The 21,352-nt window shown below is 33.2% G+C and overlaps 3 protein-coding genes and 1 pseudogene across 3 annotated transcripts in view; all 4 read right to left on the bottom strand.

Annotated features, from left to right (window-relative positions):
- Nucleotides 1-190: 190 nt before the first annotated feature.
- The window catches only part of LOC120176660 (TMV resistance protein N-like), a 44,411-nt gene continuing 23,249 nt past the window's right edge, over nucleotides 191-21,352 (bottom strand). Inside the window, exon 3 of the mRNA XM_039183045.1 lies at nucleotides 191-229. The gene's annotated coding sequence lies outside the window, so the exon portion shown is untranslated. The remainder of the gene's footprint in view (nucleotides 230-21,352) is intronic.
- LOC120176587 lies at nucleotides 6,482-8,844 on the bottom strand (annotated as a pseudogene).
- Nucleotides 8,525-11,277, bottom strand: LOC120176586 (receptor kinase-like protein Xa21). Its single transcript, XM_039182994.1, has 5 exons — nucleotides 11,176-11,277; nucleotides 11,035-11,079; nucleotides 10,394-10,612; nucleotides 8,613-10,296; nucleotides 8,525-8,541 (listed from the first exon to the last, which is right to left on the bottom strand). The coding sequence occupies exons 1-5, from the start codon at nucleotides 11,275-11,277 to the stop codon at nucleotides 8,525-8,527; spliced, it is 2,067 nt and encodes a 688-aa protein (XP_039038925.1).
- LOC120176585 (disease resistance-like protein DSC1) lies at nucleotides 14,402-17,260 on the bottom strand. Its single transcript, XM_039182993.1, has 3 exons — nucleotides 16,345-17,260; nucleotides 15,624-15,962; nucleotides 14,402-15,541 (listed from the first exon to the last, which is right to left on the bottom strand). The coding sequence occupies exons 1-3, from the start codon at nucleotides 17,158-17,160 to the stop codon at nucleotides 14,402-14,404; spliced, it is 2,295 nt and encodes a 764-aa protein (XP_039038924.1). The 5' UTR covers nucleotides 17,161-17,260.

Genomic DNA, 21,352 nt, shown 5'->3' with positions numbered 1-21,352 from the left:
GTCCCAACAAGATACCTTAGCTCATCAGGAAGAGATACACTATCAACGCTGTTTGCAATACAGCCAGTTTATGAAGTCCCGCAAAAAGGGCATGAAGAAGCCATATATAACATGGGGACCATAGAAGTGGATATATCTAAGAGAAAGCATGTTCTTAAACCAGGACATGATAACAGCAGTTCTTCAACTCGACTCTTGTTTAACTTTATTCTTCAATTGATTTATTCACCTAAAAACAAGAAACAATTAATCAAGTATCAATACAGAGAATCTATGGGCATTCCATTAAATTACTCATTAAAAAAGTAATTATATTAGGAAAGGCTTTACTAATTGGGCATACCTTTTTATTACTGGAATTTTAGACAAAAAAAAATGTCTGCCTTTTATTTCAAGTAATGCATTAGATATTTAGCTAACCAAATAAAACTTGAGCAGATCCCATGTTATACCCTAAAACATTGGTCATTATATAAGGTATGTACATAAATATTTTATTTTCTGAAATAAATAACAGCTGACAACATATATATCGAATATAGTTCTAATTAAATCACAAAAATATAAAACATAAAAGGAAATGTATATACAATCAGGCTTACTTCATTAGATTTGAGCACTTGATTCAGGTCTTTGAGACTCCATAACCTACTGCGTTTTCCAGGGTCTTTAGATACTTGGCAAACAATGTCCTTACCCATCTCTTCAAGCATATCATGCATAGAAATAAACCTATAAGAATCAATATGAAGTAGGCACTTATCGAACAAGTTACTTATTCCACACATGCACCCTTATACAAGGAACTTAGAACATTTCTACATCGTCCTTCAGTTTCCCCTTTCAAAAAGCATGCTACGTCAAGAAATATATTCTTCTCTAGCTCATCCAACTCATCAAAGCTCCACCTTAGAATATGTGAAATTTTTGGTTGCGCATATTCCTTGAGCTTATCCACCTCACTTTCCCACTCTTTTCGAGACTTTGTATTTTAGAACCTAAAACTTTTAGAGCAAGTGGATTGCCTTGGGCATAATCCAAAACTTGTTTGATAGATCTTGAAAATCAAGAGGAGGATTCAAAAGCTTAAATGCAAATGTAGAAAAGAGTTGCAGAGAATCGTTCTCCTTTAACTTGTATACCTCGTGTATATTGTCAGCTCCACCATTCTTGAGAACTTGTCTATCTCTGGATGTCACAATGATTTTACTTCCCTCACCAAAATATTTTACACCCATCAGATCTATCTGCTCTGAGTCATTAACATCATCAAGGACGACAATTGTTTTCATGCTTTTGAGCCTCTTTTGGGTTAAAGGAGATCCTATGGATGGGGTGTCTATATCAATTTTGTCATCTAATAGTTTGGAGAGAGTTCATTTCTTACAGATTCATCCCTTTTTTTTCCATTTCCTCTCTAACATTTGGAGAAAGCAACGACTTTGAAACTCTGAGGAGATTTCATTGTATATCGCATCAGCAAGTGTAGTTTTGCCTATACCACCGGCTCCATAACAAATGTGTCATGCGTAAATCACCCATTAATTTTTTAACGGTGAGGTACTAGAACGAAATAAAAACTGAACGTTAAGCATGGTTTTAAAAAGAATCGAAGTTTTAGATATCAAAATAGATCAAATTTAATAGTTTAAGTACTAAATACGTAGTTTACCCTTTATAAAAACGCAGAGTTCTATATATTGGGTCTTGGCGCATGTTGAATTTCCACGACTACAGGTATAATTTGTTATGCTTTTGGGTTTTTGAGATTAATGGGTAAACTACACCTAATAACTCCCAATTATTATTTTTTTTTTCTACTCCGTCACCAAACTATTTTTTATACTTAGTTATGAATATTATGTTTTCTTTTCTATTTTGATTATTGGGGGCTAAATTTTTGTTAAAACTAATGGAGATGGTGATGTATTTTGGTATAATAAATTTTTAATCTCCAAACTTTATTCATTCTATCAATTGAATCCTAATTCGAAAATCTAATAAATTTAACCTTTAATATTTAAAACACATTTAATTTGGTCCTTCTCATAATTCTTTTGTTCTCCCTCTCCTCTAAATCCAGACTATGGTAGAAATCATCATCAGCCACAATCATTGATCGTTATCGACATCCACTCAATCCTAAAATTTTCTGATCATTCCTTTTTGATTTCCTAAACACGGATCTGACGTCTGTTTCACTAAAAATGGACTAGACTCCAAAAATCTATCGTAGAGCGTCAATTACCACCATTTCATGAATTACTATAATTTTTACATGTAACCCCCTAGACCCAACTTAGAAGTTACGATAAAACCATGGAAATCACATTAGTTTACCCTCTAAAGGGAAACTTATTTGACAAATTGTTTCTCAAACTCTTATCAGATAAAGTAGTAAAATAAACTCATGTCACATTTAAGAGAATTTTCGAAAGTTAATATTTAACCATTATATATAAAACCGAAAATTAAACTTCTAATTATCGATTCGATCCTATATTTGGATAATATAGAATTGAAAAAAAAAAACAGAAAATGGGTGAGTTATAAAATTCAATATATTCTCTAAATACAATCAGACATCATCATTAATTCATAAATATCTCAATCAACATAGCATATCAAATAACGAGTATCTACAAGACATGACCATAAATTTAAAAAGTATAAACACTAAATTAATAAAATTATAGTAAAATGTGTGCACAACACATGAACATATAGCAAAGCCAAAAGTTTTGGATACAAAGAGAATATTACACAATGAGTTGAGCAGGGACAGAGCTCCCTTAGGGTCCAAGGGGCCCGGCCCTATTAATTTATATATTCGATATAATTTTATTTTTATTATTTTAATTCATGTAAAAAATAAATATAAAAATAATTTATTAAATATTTAATCAAGTAGGGTCAAACTAAAGAAAGATAAGTTTGTGTTCTCAAAATTTTGGTTTAATTACACTTTAAGTCATTGCAAGTTTAAATATTACAAATTAGAAGTTATCTTTTGAGTTTTGAGGGTTTTTTTTAATTTAGGGTGAATACAAGGTAATATATGTACAAGACTTTCACTATTTGACAATGAATGCTCATACCCCCTACATACGTGCTTGAACTCGATACCTCAAGGATACAACAATCTCTTAATCACTAAGGTCGCTTGGTTCGTGCTGAATTTCGAGTTTAAATACCTAATAAGTCTTTATATTTTTAAATAGACTAATATTTCAACCTAATATTTCGGCCATTACCAATATTTAATTATGGCTCCGTCCCTGGAGTTGAGTAAGGGTTTGGAAGAATTAAAGTATACATGAAATGTGTCAAGCAACCAATTTGGGGAGTGCATAAGATGAGAAAATAGATAATATGGCAGCACATACAATGCAAAGAGAAACAAGCTTGCCGATGCATATGCTTTATCAAAAAAAAATTCATCAACGTCGTCTACCTTCAACACATCAGCCAGAGCCTTTGGATCTTTGGTCGCGCCAAACCCAGCTACCGAACCCGTGGCTAATACATACGATATAACCTGCGTGCATGCATGCCCAAAACATGCAAAGCTCTATAAGTAAATTGCATTCACTGTTAATAAATCAAATATAAGTCTCGCTAAGCTTTAAAATTAATCATTTGTTTCCAAATGCTTCAACTGCACTAGCTAAGCTTTAAAATTAATCATTTGTTTCCAAATGCTTCAACTGCATAATTTATCAAAAATTTTATATTCTGGCAGTTTGCACTACCTTCAAAGAAATATTATTATGTATTAATACACACTTAAAAATTATTCCACTCATACCACCGAAATTAGACTCGAATATAAATCTAACCATATAAGGAACTCGATCTAGTTCCACTTGTACAATTCATAGTGAAGTTTTGAATTTGACTTATAGAAGTTGTTTTGAACAGATTCTGCTACTGTTTTCTGACCTATCCTCGATTAAAAATTCATATCTCTTTGTACACTACTCGAAATCATTATCAGTTTGTTTTAAGTGAAACTAGACTGATATATAATCAACGGTATAAATATCATCCTCTAATCATTTTTTTATAATTTATAGTGATTTTCTAAACTTACTGTTCAAATCTTGAATTCTAGGCACTTTCCTTAATTAGCTTCCTTAACTCATTCCATACTTCTATTACTTACCGAATGAACATATAGGCTTGAATCACAATTCACATAAAATTAAGAGTCACTTCTTAATATGTAACTCCGACATTGGATCATCGCAAGCATATTGTGATGTCTTTCTATTTATCTCTATTACAGTAATAATTGTGGTAATTAAATTTTTACCCAATTAAATTACTGCTAGTGATATAAGTTTTATCGTTACTAAAACTTTGACATAATTAGAATACACAAATTGACGTGAATTATTTTCTTGATGAAAATAATATGATACCCTGTAAAATTATTTTATATTTAATAGATTTCAATCTAATTGTATTTAGTTCATGTAAAAATAAGTATTTAAATTGATAAATATAAGAATTTATTAGATATTTAATCAAGTAAGGTGAATTAAAGAATGATAATTCAATACCAACAACTGATTGGTCTAGCGGATGAGGCACTATTCCTTAAGCAAGGTCAGAGATTTGAATCTTATCAATTGCGAACGGAGCAAACTGGGTTATACAAAAAAAAAGGAATGATAATCCAATGTTCTCAATTTTTTGGTCTAATAACAATTTAGGTCATTATAAATTTAATTATTACACAAATTAGACATTGTTTTCTGAATTGTAAGTTTAAATACCTAATAAGTCATTGAATTTTTCTTAAAAAGTTTAATATTTCGCCCCTGTCTATATCTAATCTTGGCTCCACCCCTGATATAAAGTGATCATTGTTATTTGATATTGTCGTGAAAATAAAGTTTGTATCACTTAAAATTTTCCTTTTTGTCATATAAATTTTGACACAAATAATCTCTATTTATTTTTATAACCATTGTACTAATAACAACTAAAAAAATTATAGTTACCATAAACTAGTTATCGAAATAAAATATTTTTCATTAATCTCTGTACTATGTGCAAAGTATAATTTTAGTCATTATACTCTAATTTGATCATTTTTAGTCCCTATACTTTTTAAATTTTTAAATTGCAATCACAATTCGAAAATTGCAATGACAATGACATATTCACAGTGTTAGTATGACAAATGATTATCGCATAAAGGACCATTCTTTTGTTGATTTGAATTAAATTAAATTTATTTAATTATTTTAAAATATAATAGTTAATGTTTGGGTTTAAATCTTATATTTATAGGTTTGTATTTTAAAATCAACACAATTATTTTTTTATTTTTTTCCATAAACATATTTTGTATTCTAAATCATAAAAAATTAAATGATAATAATAGTAATAGGAATAGCAAGAAATGCTATAGTTAATATATTTTCAAAAATAAATTAAATTAATTCCCGTCATAATAGAACAGTAATAGGGATGCCGCTTGATGATGCTGAACTGAAAGTCATTGGCATCAGTGAGTTGGAAGCCATTGCTTTACTGGGAGCTTGTTGTGGTCATCCTCAACCTTGTGGCCTTGTCTGCTTTACTTAACTCTTCCGCCAAGAAACCAAAGCACTTTAAGGGTATGTTAGTATATTGTGTTGTATTTCTTAATGCCGCCACTGTCTCCAGCTGGCATCTCTCTTGTATAAATACGTTGGTCTCTAATGAGATATTACAGCTTTCATCAATAAAATCCTTAGAGAGTACATCCATTAATGATAGCAGAGTGATACGTGCTGGTTTTTGTGTTCGTTTAGTCTAGTTGACTATGGTGAACATTCCCTGAGTTAAGGTATCTAAATTTAAGTAATTTTGTTCAAGACTGAGTTGAGCTCTCATAGACTTGCAAGTTTATTCTAATTTGCTTCTGCATCTAATTTCTTTGGAATGCTATAAGTTGCACTCTTATTTTTTTTATTGGCTCATCATTTGCCTTTGATGCTTTACCATTGTTGGTTAATTTGTTGTTCTTCATCAAATGTTTTGCCTCACGTTCGCTGAGTAGTTTATGTGTCTGATATTATCTTTTGCCTTTGATGTTTTGATCCATTCATTGATCTCTGGCTGAGAAAGTCGGATAGGAGTGTACTCTATGCTCAAGCAAGTGAAAATTTTGTTGATCTTCTGTTTAGCTTCCTCTCCAATCTGTATTGGATCTCGTCTTAAGAGGCAAAGGTAATATCACATTGGGATCCATCTCCAACTTGTTCAGAGATTTAAACACACCATTCTCAGTATCCAATCAAAAGAATTCCCAGAAATGTTTTCTTTCCCCTTTTATAGCTGTCCAAATGAGTTCCCAAGTATCCGTTCTCCGGCATGCATACATTATCGTTACACCTTCTACGAGTCCTTGTCAAGAAGTAGACTAGAATCAAGCGTTCTCAATAAACCATTGGACCCGAAATCTCTGAAGCCGAGCAAGTTCGGGCTATGATGAGAAAAACTCGATGTTTGTGGTCACAGATGATCTGCTTTTTAAACAACTGTCCTCCATTTCCAGCATATATTTACTGAAGGAAATAGGGATGCCGCTCGCTGAAGTTGAACAGAAATTTACTAGCATCGGAGAGGGTGAAGCCATTGCTTTGTTGTGGGCTTGTTTGTGGTCATCCTCACCCTTGGCTGCTTTACTTAACCCTTTTGCCAAGAAACAAAAGCAAGAGCCATTATATTTGCACCATTGTTGTGAAACGTGGATAATTCATTGTGACCTTAAAAGTTTGAGAACTAAGGCACTCTTTGATTCGAATCACAATACGATACAGAGTCCAAATCCAACGTTGTTATTTAAACTCTAATTTGATGACAATCCAGTAGCTTATGATGCAAATACAAGACCAAAATATAAACCCAAATTACACTGGAAAAGCTCATAATTGTTATATTTTCTCAAAGCAGAATGTGAACAGAAGAGAAGAGCAACCATTACTGCTGAGGCTGACTAAGCCTCCTAAGATCAATCATACCACACCTTAGATACCAGCAACTTGAGAAACAAAGATTTATCTTAACACATCATATCATAATTGAAATGTGCCTCAGCTGGTGATATAATTTTGTTAAGATAAGAAGACATTATTACCTTCTGATTGAGCAGGATATGGAGTTCGAATCCCATGGCGTAATCGAGTTGGACGAAGAAGTTTGTCTCGAATAGAACAAAGCTTGGCAACAACATCACTCATGTCCATCCGCTCGACCGGTGATTCAACAGAGCATGCAAGTCCTATTTCGAATATTGAATTCAAGCAATGAAGGCGGCTGTCATTTCCCATACGGTTTGCATTGCGAGTGATGTCTGTGACTGTTCCTTCTCTGACACCCTCTAGAAGTAGAATCGGATCTATAATCTCAACCATTAGATCAGGCAAAGCTTCCTTAACAAAGATGTGAAGACTTAAACCTTCTTTGAACCTTTCATCAGTTGGCCTTTTCCCTGTAAACATCTCCAGCAAAAGGATGCCATAACTATACACATCTCCTTTTGTTGACAACTCGCTTCCCATGCCATATTCTACAATTAGTTCATCACAAATTACATAGACAAATAATTGTAGCGGAAAACCTGTAAATAATGATTATAAAAATTGAAGGAAAAAAATACAATGTAAATACCAGGTGGAGCGTAACCAATTGTTCCTCTTAATCCAAGGGAACTTGACTGAGAAGCATGATGGTTTAGGCTGTCTGCAAAAAAGGATTTTTGCTAAGCCGAAATCACTTGTATGGCCAACCATTTCATCATCAAGTAAAACATTGCTTGGCTTAAGGTCACAATGAATTATGGACATCTCACAACGATGATGCAAGTATTCGAGTGCATGAGCAACATCAATGGCCACATCAACTCTTTGGAAGAAGTTCAAGTTTCTCATCATCTCCTTTTCATTCAAGCTGCTAGATGGATGCAGCCAGTCCTCCAAGTTTCCATTTTCCATGAACTCATAAACCAAGGCTTTAAAATCATTGCCTTTATAATCGACACTAGAAATGGCTGTTAATACCCGCACAAGATTTCGATGTCGAATGTTCTTCAAGATCTCGCATTCAGCCATGAAACTCCTGGAAGCTCTACGATTAAGAAGATTAAGCACCTTTACCGCAATAGTTGCTCCACCCTCTTCAAGAATTGCTTTGTATACAGAGTCGAAACTTCCCGAACCAACTAAATTTTGCATGGAAAAACCGTCAGTAGCCAATAGGATGCTTTGGTATGACAACCTTAAAAGCGAATTCTCTGCACAAGTTGCAGTTGGCTTTCGCTCTTTCTTCTTTCTAAACCACAAGATGAAGAGACAAGTTAAAACCAAAGCCACTCCTAAAATCACAATGACAATTGAAATCTTCAATTTTAAGGGAAGTGTTTGGTGATGTTTTTGTGTTACATCTTGACAAGTGTAACTCAGGGATACCTCCACATAACTTATTGTTCCCCTCAACGAATATAGCACTTGCATTCTTAAAAACTCCTTCACTTGGCATCACTCCCTCGAAATCATTGGAAGAGAGATTTAAATACTTTAAAGCCCTCAAACTGACAAGAAATTTCGGAATCTCACCCGAAAGATTATTATCAGATACATCCAATGCCTCAAGACCTTTCAATGAACTCAAAGAAGAAGGAAGAGGACCTTCAAACAAATTCCCATCCAAGAACAACATCTCTAGACTTACACAGCTACCGAGGTTGTTTGGAATCAACCCAGATAACATGTTTTTATAAAGATAGAATTCAGCTAGATTTTTCATATAACCTACTGCAACATGAAGTTCGCCGGTCAAATCATTTGATGATAAATCTAAAGTAATGGACATGGATGGGATTCCAAGTACTTGAGGGGGTATAGGTCCACTAAGATTGTTATGAGAAAGACTCATTGAAAGCAAATTTTGGCAGTTACCTAAACTTGAAGGAATGTTGCCTTGAATATTGTTAAATTCTAAATTAAGCTGGATTAACTCTGTTAAATTTCCAATAGATTGAGGAATAATCCCAGAGAGAAAATTACCAAAAGCGAAAAACACCTTTAGATTCTGAAGCCTCCCAATTTCAAAGGGAATGGAGCCTGATAGTTTATTTTCATTTGCCCCTATCACCTCCAAATTGTTGAGATTTCCAATCCCATCCGGAATTCTTCCCCATATTTTATTCTTCTCCATTGATAAACCCACAAGGGTGTTGGAAAAATTGCTAATGCATTCCGGAAGTTCCCCTCCAAAATTATTCATGCCTAAAGACAGATAACTTAAGGTTTTATTGAGTAAAGTGCAGAGAAAGTTCAAGTCACCTTGTCTTCCGTATCCCAAGTGGTTTGCCTCTAGTTGAAGGTTAGACAGTTTATCCAACTTTTCTAACGAAGGCACGTCTCCACTGAAAATGTTAAGAGCAAATTCAAGTACATTTAGATTTGAGGCATTGCATATTGAAATAGGGATTTGTCCGAAGAATTGGTTGCTTACTATGGAAAAGAATTCAACATATGGCATGGTGATTGCCAAGCTAGAATGAAGAGTACCTTGAATCTTGTTTTCACTAATATCGAAAGCTCTCATATTGGAGAGGTTGAGCATTGTGACAGGAACAACACCAGAAATTGCATTTGTTGCTATAGAGAGATATGAAAGTTTTGTCAGTTGTCCAAGAGCTTCAGGTATAATCCCACTTAATGCATTACGCGCCAAACGAAGCTTCTCCAGAGATGATAGGTTCCCCAAGGAATGTGGGATACTCCCTCTCAAACTGTTGCGGGAAAACCCCAAGACTCTCAGGTTTGACAAGAGACCCAACCAAGTAGGTATTTCTCCTGTTAGCTGGTTGCGTGCCATATCAACAACTGTAAGCTTAGAACAAGAAGATAAATTGGAAGGAATTTTACCACTGATGGAGTTATTGGTGAGGTCTAATACTTCTAATCTTCTTAAACGACCAATTTCCTGCGGAATCTGGTTGTAGAAGTTGGTGCCCACAAGTCTCAATTCCCTGAGAAAGCTCAAGTTTCCAATGTTTGGTGACAAAGATCCCGAGATTTTAAAGAATTGGAGTTCCAACTTGGTGACTCTCTGATGCTTGCGACCACATGTAACACCAGGCCACTGACAAAAGTGAATGGAACTATTCCAGGACTCCATAATCTTGAACTGATCACCAGTTATCTTGGCTTTGAATTGGACTAAAGCTTGTAAGTCTGTGGCATTTCCTCTAGCTTCAGGGCTTGCTGTTGCTAAATCAAGCAGATTAAGTCCCTGCAAGTTGAAACATGAGAGAAGAATTATAGCTTCAAGGTAAGCAAGGAAAAAAGTGGTGGACGCTTGAAAATGCTTTTTTGATAGTTCCATAAACCTGAAACAATTTCTTAATTAACAAGAATAATGTGTATTTGAGAGTGCTTGTTGGTTCATCCACAAGAACTAGAGATGGCATTATATATGAATAATTTTTGAACTGTGATGTTATCCTATTCCATATGAAGTCAATTGGTTCAAGTCTTCCAACTTTAAAAGTCACGTGGCTACGATTTCCACCACTTCCTACTTGGGGTTGGCAAGTTTCCACCACTTCCTACATTTAACATTTATGAACCATATATTCAGAAAACATTAATTTTTTCTTGTATAAGAAAATGATGAGAGGGAGACTTGAAAGTAAAGATTTATGGAGGATACTCTCATCAGGGTCACTGTACCACCACTTTCTGTATTTCACAAGTCAAGGAAGATGATAGTGGGAGACTTCAAATAAAAGTGCTTTTGCCACCACTTCCTACATTTCACATTATTTTCAAGTAAACGCAGATGCTTTCAGCAGGGTCCCAATTGGTGAGCCACCATTCACAGTTGTAGTTTATTTCTGGTTCTTGGGGTATTTTCTCTGACGTTTCATAAATGAAGGACTGTCAAGCTTTAAACACAGTGGATATCACTACCACCAAATGCCAATACTCAATAACTTTCAAATTAATAAACAATTCCACTCTGACACACCCTATCCATCAAAAACAATGGAGAAACAAACTTAGCGTCTAACACCTAAAGTTTCAAGAACACATTATGAACAGAGTAATACATACGAATCCTCCTCATAAGCTCCTTAGACATGATATATCTCTATAGTCAAAACAGAACCCGGTTCCCCATCCGCACAAACCATGGGCCAGCTTTAGTTAGATGCATCGACTTGGGGTTCATTTCTAGGGTTGATATTTCTTTTTCCCTTGATAGAGTCATATTTGCTATGCTTGACAATTGACACCAACCAGGAGTAGGACTGCGGTAGTGATGCAAACATAGTAAAAAAAAGAAGTCATATTGCCCCAATCGCTAAGCTGTGAATTGTTATATGATAGATCTATGCTATTACAAAAGAAAATTCTTCACTCCTAAGATCACCAAGGGAATTAAGCATAAAATAAACTAATACCCCATGTAAACCATGTGAAAAAGCATTGCCAAAGGTGTTGCACAGCTTTGTTGTGTTGGCATTGGAAATATTGATGGGAAAAGCATCCTGGTGAATTGTTGTCAAAGTTATCATCATCGTCTTTTTCTTCCTCTCGTTCCCAAAATGTGTGCTAAATGAAGTGTTGGACCCTCGACTGTCACCCCACAAGGCCTCTTCATGAAATATCTCTGCATGAGCTTAAAAACCATGAGATGTTTATTGGTGGTGAGTATTGAACATTAGCCACTTTGGAGAAACAAGGGACAGTTAAAATATAATATCTAAGAAAAATATTTTTAGATGTATGTCATTGAGGTATATTTGAGTTACAAAATAAAAGGTTTGACTGATAATTGATTAATTAGTTAGTCAATGTGAATTCCTAGAGACCCTTTTGTTAAAGCAGATGGCTGAGAGATTTGGGGACATTCAATCTCGTTCCATGTATATTGATGAGTGTTTTATTTAGTTAATATTTTATTATTAATTAATCTGTGCTACCTCCTTTTATAGTGTTAGTTTGGGTTGTTTTTATTTGAATCTATGTAGGAATCTATTTTCCAAACACAACAATTAAAAGGCAAATTAAACATATTTTACTATTTATTTGGGACAAGTAGGCGCCAATTACATTCAGAGATCAAAGGAGGAAAACAAGACGAACCATAATTCTTTAGAAATTTAAAAATTGTAATTTAATTTAAATTTTTGATATTTTATTATTTTATTAGAAATTCAATTTGCATAGAACTAATTAGTTTACTATTATTTAGGATTTTTAATATTTATTAATCATTATTTTTAGTTTGTTAGAATTAAGAGTTTGAATACTATTCAGAGTTAGTAATTTATTTTCTTTAGGTTTTCTAAAGTTATAAATACCCATGAGGGTGAAGCTTGACATATACAAGTTTAGAATTCAGTATATAATTGGTTCTAGTTCTGGTTTTTCTTTTGATTTCTACCATACTAAACTTTTCGTTAGCTGATAGATGAGCGACAACTCAAACTAGTCTCGTGAGAATCGAAAAGGTACGTAACATATTCATATTTCTTTCTTGAATTTTCTACAAACAAGGAGAGGCAGTTGGCCTTTCTTCAACATCTCAATATCTTCAATCCATGGAGTGTATAGAGCACATTGGTTTGATCGACGTTTAGATCTACAGTTGGTGAGGAGAGTCGGCTTGTAGCAAATTCAATTTCCTAAGAACAAACTTAACAGTGGTCTGTTAAGGGAAATCAAGATCGGGTTTGATTCTCATTGAGACACCATAATCCGAGCATAGGCTTTTCCAATTCCAAACCAGCATTGGCGTTAATATCGATAACTTGTATTAATCCAAACAATGGCTAAATTTCAAGGATTTGCTTTGGGAATTAGTTCACCAGAGAGAAAAGCAAGTTTCAAGAGTTGCAAATCTAGAGGCTATTTCTCATCTTCATTATTCTTTTTACAATTTACTTTTCTTAATTTTTCTTTGCATCTTAGTTTTACTTTAATTTTATTTCATTTACTTGATTATTCAAAACCTTCAATTCTTTTTAATTTTCTTGTTTTACAAATTTCTTGGTTAAAGATCAATTCATATTGATATTACAAATTTCCGAATCCTTGTGGACCAACACCCTTCTTCTCTACACTACTTTCTTAGAATAATTATCCGAGAAAAATGATTAATTATTTGACAATTACAACTCTTTTTTTGCATATTTCTTATTTTTGTGCTTATTAGTAGAATGTTGGTCGATGCTCAAGTTTGGTTAATGGTTCTTTATTGGTTCATCCTTTGCCCTTGTTGCTTCACCATTGTTGTGAATGTGTTGCTTTTCACATTCGAGGAGTAGCTATTGGCTTTATAAGTCAATAAGTGAAGAAGATGAATAAAAGAAAGAAAACTCAAGAAGAAATCATCTTTCTACCTCAAGACATAAATCGAAAAAAATTCGGAAAAAGAATGTTAACCAATAAACACGAGAAAGAAGTACACGAGAAAGCCTCTCTCATGAATTCTTATTAATAATAGACATGTCCCTGTGAGTTCTCTAAAGGATGTTTGGAAAGCTATTTTGGATCTGTGCCGACTGCCGAGAAGGGTTGGATCATGGAGACAGGAGGTTTCTTGGTCGGTTGCTAAGCTCAAGGGCAGGGCTTTCCTCTCCATACTGTTGAAGGTAGCTTGTAGTGCATATATTTCTCACATATGGAAGGAAAGAAATTGCAGGGTGTTCGGTGGGGCTCATAAGATTTATGATGATGTGATTCGAGGAATTAAGGAGGAGGACCGGTTGAGGTTTATAGGGGCAACCATAACTCAGGGGGAAGTTAACATTAGACTATGTAGTGATTGGGGTATAGGGTAATTGGTTGGATGTATAGGGTGTTTGCTTGCTGTTCTGGGAAAATGCAGCGAGTGCCGAGATACAGCATGACCAATCCTCAACTTACCGACCAATCCATGGCATGAAAACTCAATGCTGGAAATTAAACAATGGAGCTGAATGAAGTCCTCCACCATCGCCTCCTAGAGATATTTTGTTAAATCTACTTGTCGTCCGATTTCCTACACCACCACAAAACAAGACAGACGCAACAGGTGAATGCAGATGAGAAAACATTATAAGCATCATCACAAACTATAATTTCTAGAAAGAAATACAATTCTGAACTCTAAACAAATCTCCATTTTTAATGTACAAATTTACCCTAACTAGAATCACAAACATGAGATTAGTTTTCAAGTTGGAAATTTACCTAAGCGTCTTCTCAAAAGCATAACCCAAAGATTTAAAAGCTGAAAGCATTTGAATCATTTAGGCCCTCCATAGCCAAATTGTCTTTGTAGCAGAACCATCATGGCTTCCCCAAAATTAGCATCTTCTTGAGAATTTAAATTCTGGCTGGATTTATCACATTCCATCACATCCACTAACGGTGTAACTCTCTGCATCCACGAAAAACACAAGAACACCACATTCCTTCACTTCATATTCTCTGCCAAAATCATCCTGGATTTTGAATTCAAATGATGCCTCCTCATAATCATTGTCTATAATAATCATATCCTCACTAAACATAATCAGCACATGATAACCGTCAAATCTCCAATCGGATCCATAAAAAACGCGGCAATCACTTGTGAACTTTTCCCCACTGGCAGTTATCAGTTGATATTTACAACTAATTCTATGATTTACCTCTACAACTGCAAGATCAGCTACAAGGCCAATAGCAAAAGCCAAAAATCTGCTCCCCCTGCACCCATTTGGGGTTGTTATCTTCAAATTTAACCAAGAATTCAAGCTTCGATGTTCAAACTCGTTTCCTGAAATTTCATCTCCTGGGAAACTACAAAACAATTGATTTCGAAAAGAAGCCCTTATATATTCCTCTCCAAATATCTCTTTGCTCCTTGCCCATCTCTTTGCTAGGGATTGAATTTGAAGCATGGCATTTGACTCAATGTTTTTAATTGAATCTTGATTCAAGCTTTTGCAATTCAGGAATGTCGTGGAAACCCGTTTATCAAGAGAAGCATAATCACCATCATGTAAAGAATGGAATGAACTGACATTATGACTGGTGAACGATACTTTTTCTAATGATTTGCAATCATTTGCATTCAAGAACCACATATATCGTGGAAGCTCTGCGAGTGTTTTAAGACTTTTGCAACCACTAAGATCCAACTCACGAAGGAATTCCAGCTTTGAAATATTGCTTGATACATTTTCCACCCTTGAGCATCTCAACCTCAACTTTCTAAGTCCGACAAAAAGCTGAATTGAATCAGGCACTTCTTCTATTTCAGTGTGTGATAAATTTAACTCGGAAAAGTCATTTGGGAGCTCTGGAAACTTCTTGAGTTTAGGACACCCCTCAAATTCAAGCTTTTTAAGAGATGTCAAATGATTGAGTCTAGGAAGTTCAACCAAACTTAGACACTTTGTACATCTAAGGCTTTGAAGGTTGATGGCTCTTGATAGATTAGGGATCTTCCTTAGTTGCTGGCAAAAACGAACGTCAATTTCCCTTAAATTAACAAGATCCTGTACAAATAAAATAACTACATTACTTCACAGCATTATCTACTTATTTTGGGCCATATCAAAAATGAAAAGAAAAATTTACCTTATAATTTTCATTCCAAAGTTGCTCCATGTGACCAAATCGTAATTTCAACACAGCAAGATTCTTTGGATTAAAACTTGATGATAACGATTTGAAGGGATAAAAGTCCCAACAAAGATACCTTAGCTCATCAGGAAGAGATACACTATCAACGCTGTTTGCAAGTACAGCCAGTTTATGGAAGTCCCGCAAAAAGGGCATGAAGAAGCCATATATAACATGGGGACCATAGAAGTGGATATATCTAAGAGAAAGCATGTTCTTAAAACCAGGACATGATAACAGCAGTTCTTCAACTCGACTCTTGTTTAACTTTATTCCTTCAATTGATTTATTCACCTAAAAACAAGAAACAATTAATCAAGTATCAATACAGAGAAATCTATGGGCATTCCATTAAATTACTCATTAAAAAAAGTAATTATATTAGGAAAGGCTTTACTAATTGGGCATACCTTTTTATTACTGGAATTTTTAGACAACAAAAAATGTCTGCCTTTTATTTCAAGTAATGCATTAGATATTTAGCTAACCAAATAAAACTTGAGCAGATCCCATGTTATACCCTAAAACATTGGTCATTATATGTAAGGTATGTACATAAATATTTTATTTTCTGAAATAAATAACAGCTGACAACATATATATCGAATATAAGTTCTAATTAAAATCACAAAAATATATAAAACATAAAAGGAAATGTATATACAATCAGGCTTACTTCATTAGATTTGAGCACTTGATTCAGGTCTTTGAGACTCCATAACCTACTGCGTTTTCCAGGGTCTTTAGATACTTGGCAAACAATGTCCTTACCCATCTCTTCAAGCATATCATGCATAGAAATAAACCTATAAGAATCAATATGAAGTAGGCACTTATCGAACAAGTTACTTATTCCACACAATGCACCCTTATACAAGGAACTTAGAACATTTTCTACATCGTCCTTCAGTTCCCCTTTCAAAAAGCATGCTACGTCAAGAAATATATTCTTCTCTAGCTCATCCAACTCATCAAAGCTCCACCTTAGAATATGTGAAATTTTTGGTTGCGCATATTCCTTGAGCTTATCCACCTCACTTTCCCACTCTTTTCGAGACTTTGTATATAGTTTAGAACCTAAAACTTTTAGAGCAAGTGGATTGCCTTGGGCATAATCCAAAAACTTGTTTGATAGATCTTGAAAATCAAGAGGAGGATTCAAAAGCTTAAATGCAAATGTAGAAAAGAGTTGCAGAGAATCGTTCTCCTTTAACTTGTATACCTCGTGTATATTGTCAGCTCCACCATTCTTGAGAACTTGTCTATCTCTGGATGTCACAATGATTTTACTTCCCTCACCAAAATATTTTACACCCATCAGATCTATCTGCTCTGAGTCATTAACATCATCAAGGACGACAATTGTTTTCATGCTTTTGAGCCTCTTTTGGGTTAAAGGAGATCCTATGGATGGGGTGTCTATATCAATTTTGTCATCTAATAGTTTGGAGAGAAGTTCATTTCTTACAGATTTCATCCCTTTTTTTTCCATTTCCTCTCTAACATTTTGGAGAAAGCAACGACTTTGAAACTCTGAGGAGATTTCATTGTATATCGCATCAGCAAGTGTAGTTTTGCCTATACCACCGGCTCCATAACAAATGTGTCATGCGTAAATCACCCATTAATTTTTTAACGGTGAGGTACTAGAACGAAATAAAAACTGAACGTTAAGCATGGTTTTAAAAAGAATCGAAGTTTAGATATCAAAATAGATCAAATTTAATAGTTTAAGTACTAAATACGTAGTTTACCCTTCTTTATAAAACGCAGAGTTCTATATATTGGGTCTTGGCGCATGTTGAATTTCCACGACTACAGGTATAATTTGTTATGCTTTTGGGGTTTTTGAGATTAATGGGTAAACTACACCTAATAACTCCCAATTATTACTTTTTTCTACTTCCGTCACCAAACTATTTTTTATACTTAGTTATGAATATTATGTTTTCTTTTTCTATTTTGATTATTGGGGGCTAAATTTTTGTTAAAACTAATGGAGATGGTGATGTATTTTGGTATAATAAATTTTTAATCTCCAAACTTTATTCATTCTATCAATTGAATCCTAATTCGAAATAATCTAATAAATTTAACCTTTAATATTTAAAACACATATTAATTTGGTCCTTCTCATAATTCTTTTTGTTCTCCCTCTCCTCTAAATCCAGACTATGGTAGAAATCATCATCAGCCACAATCATTGATCGTTATCGACATCCACTCAATCCTAAAATTTTCTGATCATTCCTTTTTGATTTCCTAAACACGGATCTGACGTCTGTTTCACTAAAAAATGGACTAGACTCCAAAAATCTATCGTAGAGCGTCAATTACCACCATTTTCATGAATTACTATAATTTTTACATGTAACCCCCTAGACCCAACTTAGAAGTTACGATAAAACCATGGAAATCACATTAGTTACCCTCTAAAGGGAAACTTATTTGACAAATTGTTTCTCAAACTCTTATCAGATAAAGTAGTAAAAATAAACTCATGTCACATTTAAGAGAATTTTCGAAAGTTAATATTTAACCATTATATAATATAAAACCGAAATTAAACTTCTAATTATCGATTCGATCCTATATTTGGATAATATAGAATTGAAAAAAAAAAACAGAAAATGGGTGAGTTATAAAATTCAATATATTCTCTAAATACAATCAGACATCATCATTAATTCATAAATATCTCAATCAACATAGCATATCAAATAACGAGTATCTACAAGACATGACCATAAATTTAAAAAGTATAAACACTAAATTAATAAAATTATAGTAAAATGTGTGCACAACACATGAACATATAGCAAAGCCAAAAGTTTTGGATACAAAGAGAAGAATATTACACAATGAGTTGAGCAGGGACAGAGCTCCCTTAGGGTCCAAGGGGCCCGGCCCTATTAAATTTATATATTCGATATAATTTTATTTTATTATTATTTTAATTCATGTAAAAAATAAATATAAAAATATAAAAATTTATTAAATATTTAATCAAGTAGGGGTCAAACTAAAGAAAGATAAGTTTGTGTTCTCAAAATTTTGGTTTAATTACACTTTAAGTCATTGCAAGTTTAAATATTAGACAAATTAGAAGTTATCTTTTGAGTTTTGAGGGTTTTTTTTTAATTTAGGGTGAATACAAGGTAATATATGTACAAAGACTTTCAACTATTTGACAATGAATGCTCATACCCCTACATACGTGCTTGAACTCGATACCTCAAGGATAACAACAATCTCTTAATCACTAAGGTCGCTTGGTTCGTGCTGAATTTCGAGTTTAAATACCTAATAAGTCTTTATATTTTTAAATAGACTAATATTTCAACCTAATATTTCGGCCATTACCAATATTTAATTATGGCTCCGTCCCTGGAGTTGAGTAAGGGTTTGGAAGAATTAAAGTATACATGAAATGTGTCAAGCAACCAATTTGGGGAGTGCATAAGATGAGAAAATAGATAATATGGCAGCACATACAAATGCAAAGAGAAACAAGCTTGCCGATGCATATGCTTTATCAAAAAAAAATTCATCAACGTCGTCTACCTTCAACACATCAGCCAGAGCCTTTGGATCTTTGGTCGCGCCAAACCCAGCTACCGAACCCGTGGCTAATACATACGATATAACCTGCGTGCATGCATGCCCAAAACATGCAAAGCTCTATAAGTAAATTGCATTCACTGTTAATAAATCAAAATATAAGTCTCGCTAAGCTTTAAAATTAATCATTTGTTTCCAAATGCTTCAACTGCACTAGCTAAGCTTTAAAATTAATCATTTGTTTCCAAATGCTTCAACTGCATAATTTATCAAAAATTTTATATTCTGGCAGTTTGCACTACCTTCAAAGAAATATTATTATGTATTAATATACACACTTAAAAATTATTCCACTCATACCACCGAAAATTAGACTCGAATATAAATCTAACCATATAAGGAACTCGATCTAGTTCCACTTGTACAATTCATAGTGAAGTTTTGAATTTGACTTATAGAAGTTGTTTTGAACAGATTCTGCTACTCTGTTTTCTGACCTATCCTCGATTAAAAATTCATATCTCTTTGTACACTACTCGAAATCATTATCAGTTTGTTTTAAGTGAAACTAGACTGATATATAAATTCAACGGTATAAATATCATCCTCTAATCATTTTTTTATAATTTATAGTGATTTTCTAAACTTACTGTTCAAATCTTGAATTCTAGGCACTTTCCTTAATTAGCTTCCTTAACTCATTCCATACTTCTATTACTTACCGAATGAACATATAGGCTTGAATCACAATTCACATAAAATTAAGAGTCACTTCTTAATATTGTAACTCCGACATTGGATCATCGCAAGCATATTGTGATGTCTTTCTATTTATTCTCTATTACAGTAATAATTGTGGTAATTAAATTTTTACCCAATTAAATTACTGCTAGTGATATAAGTTTTATCGTTACTAAAACTTTGACATAATTAGAATACACAAATTGACGTGAATTATTTTCTTGATGAAAATAATATGATACCCTGTAAAATTATTTTATATTTAATAGATTTCAATCTAATTGTATTTTAGTTCATGTAAAAATAAGTATTTAAATTGATAAATATAAGAATTTATTAGATATTTAATCAAGTAAGGGTGAATTAAAGAATGATAATTCAATACCAACAACTGATTGGTCTAGCGGGATGAGGCACTATATTCCTTAAGCAAGGTCAGAGATTTGAATCTTATCAATTGCGAACGGAGCAAACTGGGTTATACAAAAAAAAAGGAATGATAATCCAATGTTCTCAATTTTTTGGTCTAATAACAATTTAGGTCATTATAAATTTAATTATTACACAAATTAGACATTGTTTTCTGAATTGTAAGTTTAAATACCTAATAAGTCATTGAATTTTTCTTAAAAAGTTTAATATTTCGACCCCTGTCTATATCTAATCTTGGCTCCACCCCTGATATAAAGTGATCATTGTTATTTGATATTTGTCGTGAAAATAAAGTTTTGTATCACTTAAAATTTTCCTTTTTGTCATATAAATTTTGACACAAATAATCTCTATTTATTTTTATAACCATTGTACTAATAACAACTAAAAAAAATTATAGTTACCATAAACTAGTTTATCGAAATAAAAATATTTTTCATTAATCTCTGTACTATGTGCAAAGTATAATTTTAGTCATTATACTCTAATTTGATCATTTTTAGTCCCTATACTTTTTAAATTTTTAAATTGCAATCACAATTCGAAAATTGCAATGACAATATGACATATTCACAGTGTTAGTATGACAAATGATTATCGCATAAAGGACCATTCTTTTGTTGATTTGAATTAAATTAAATTTATTTAATTATTTTAAAATATAATAGTTAATGTTTTGGGTTTAAATCTTAATATTTATAGGTTTGTATTTTAAAATCAACACAATTATTTTTTTATTTTTTTTCCATAAACATATTTTGTATTCTAAATCATAAAAAATATTAAATGATAATAATAGTAATAGGAATAGCAAGAAATGCTATAGTTAATATATTTTCAAAAAATAAATTAAATTAATTCCCGTCATAATAGAACAGTAATAGGGATGCCGCTTGATGATGCTGAACTGAAAGTCATTGGCATCAGTGAGTTGGAAGCCATTGCTTTAC

The sequence above is a fragment of the Hibiscus syriacus genome, unplaced genomic scaffold (assembly GCF_006381635.1).
Source record: "Hibiscus syriacus cultivar Baekdansim isolate YM2019G1 unplaced genomic scaffold, ASM638163v2 tig00112249_pilon, whole genome shotgun sequence".
Taxonomy (NCBI): domain Eukaryota; kingdom Viridiplantae; phylum Streptophyta; class Magnoliopsida; order Malvales; family Malvaceae; genus Hibiscus; species Hibiscus syriacus.
The sequence above is the reverse complement of the archived record's forward strand: the minus strand, read 5'-3'. Positions and strand labels throughout refer to the sequence as shown.

Excerpts from the sequence above, each read along its gene's own strand:
- LOC120176585 (XM_039182993.1), bottom strand. The coding sequence starts at position 17,160 with ATGGAAAAAAAAGGGATGAAATCTGTAAGAAATGAACTTCTCTCCAAA. Across the intron at positions 15,963-16,344 it reads AAGTGCTCAAATCTAATGAA|GTGAATAAATCAATTGAAGG; the intron begins GTAAGCCTGATT and ends TCTTGTTTTTAG. Across the intron at positions 15,542-15,623 it reads TTTGGAATGAAAATTATAAG|GATCTTGTTAATTTAAGGGA; the intron begins GTAAATTTTTCT and ends TTATTTGTACAG.
- LOC120176586 (XM_039182994.1), bottom strand. The coding sequence starts at position 11,277 with ATGACTCTATCAAGGGAAAAAGAAATATCAACCCTAGAAATGAACCCC. Across the intron at positions 11,080-11,175 it reads TTGTGCGGATGGGGAACCGG|GTGTTAGACGCTAAGTTTGT; the intron begins GTTCTGTTTTGA and ends TTGAAACTTTAG. Across the intron at positions 10,297-10,393 it reads TAATTAAGAAATTGTTTCAG|GGACTTAATCTGCTTGATTT; the intron begins GTTTATGGAACT and ends TTCAACTTGCAG.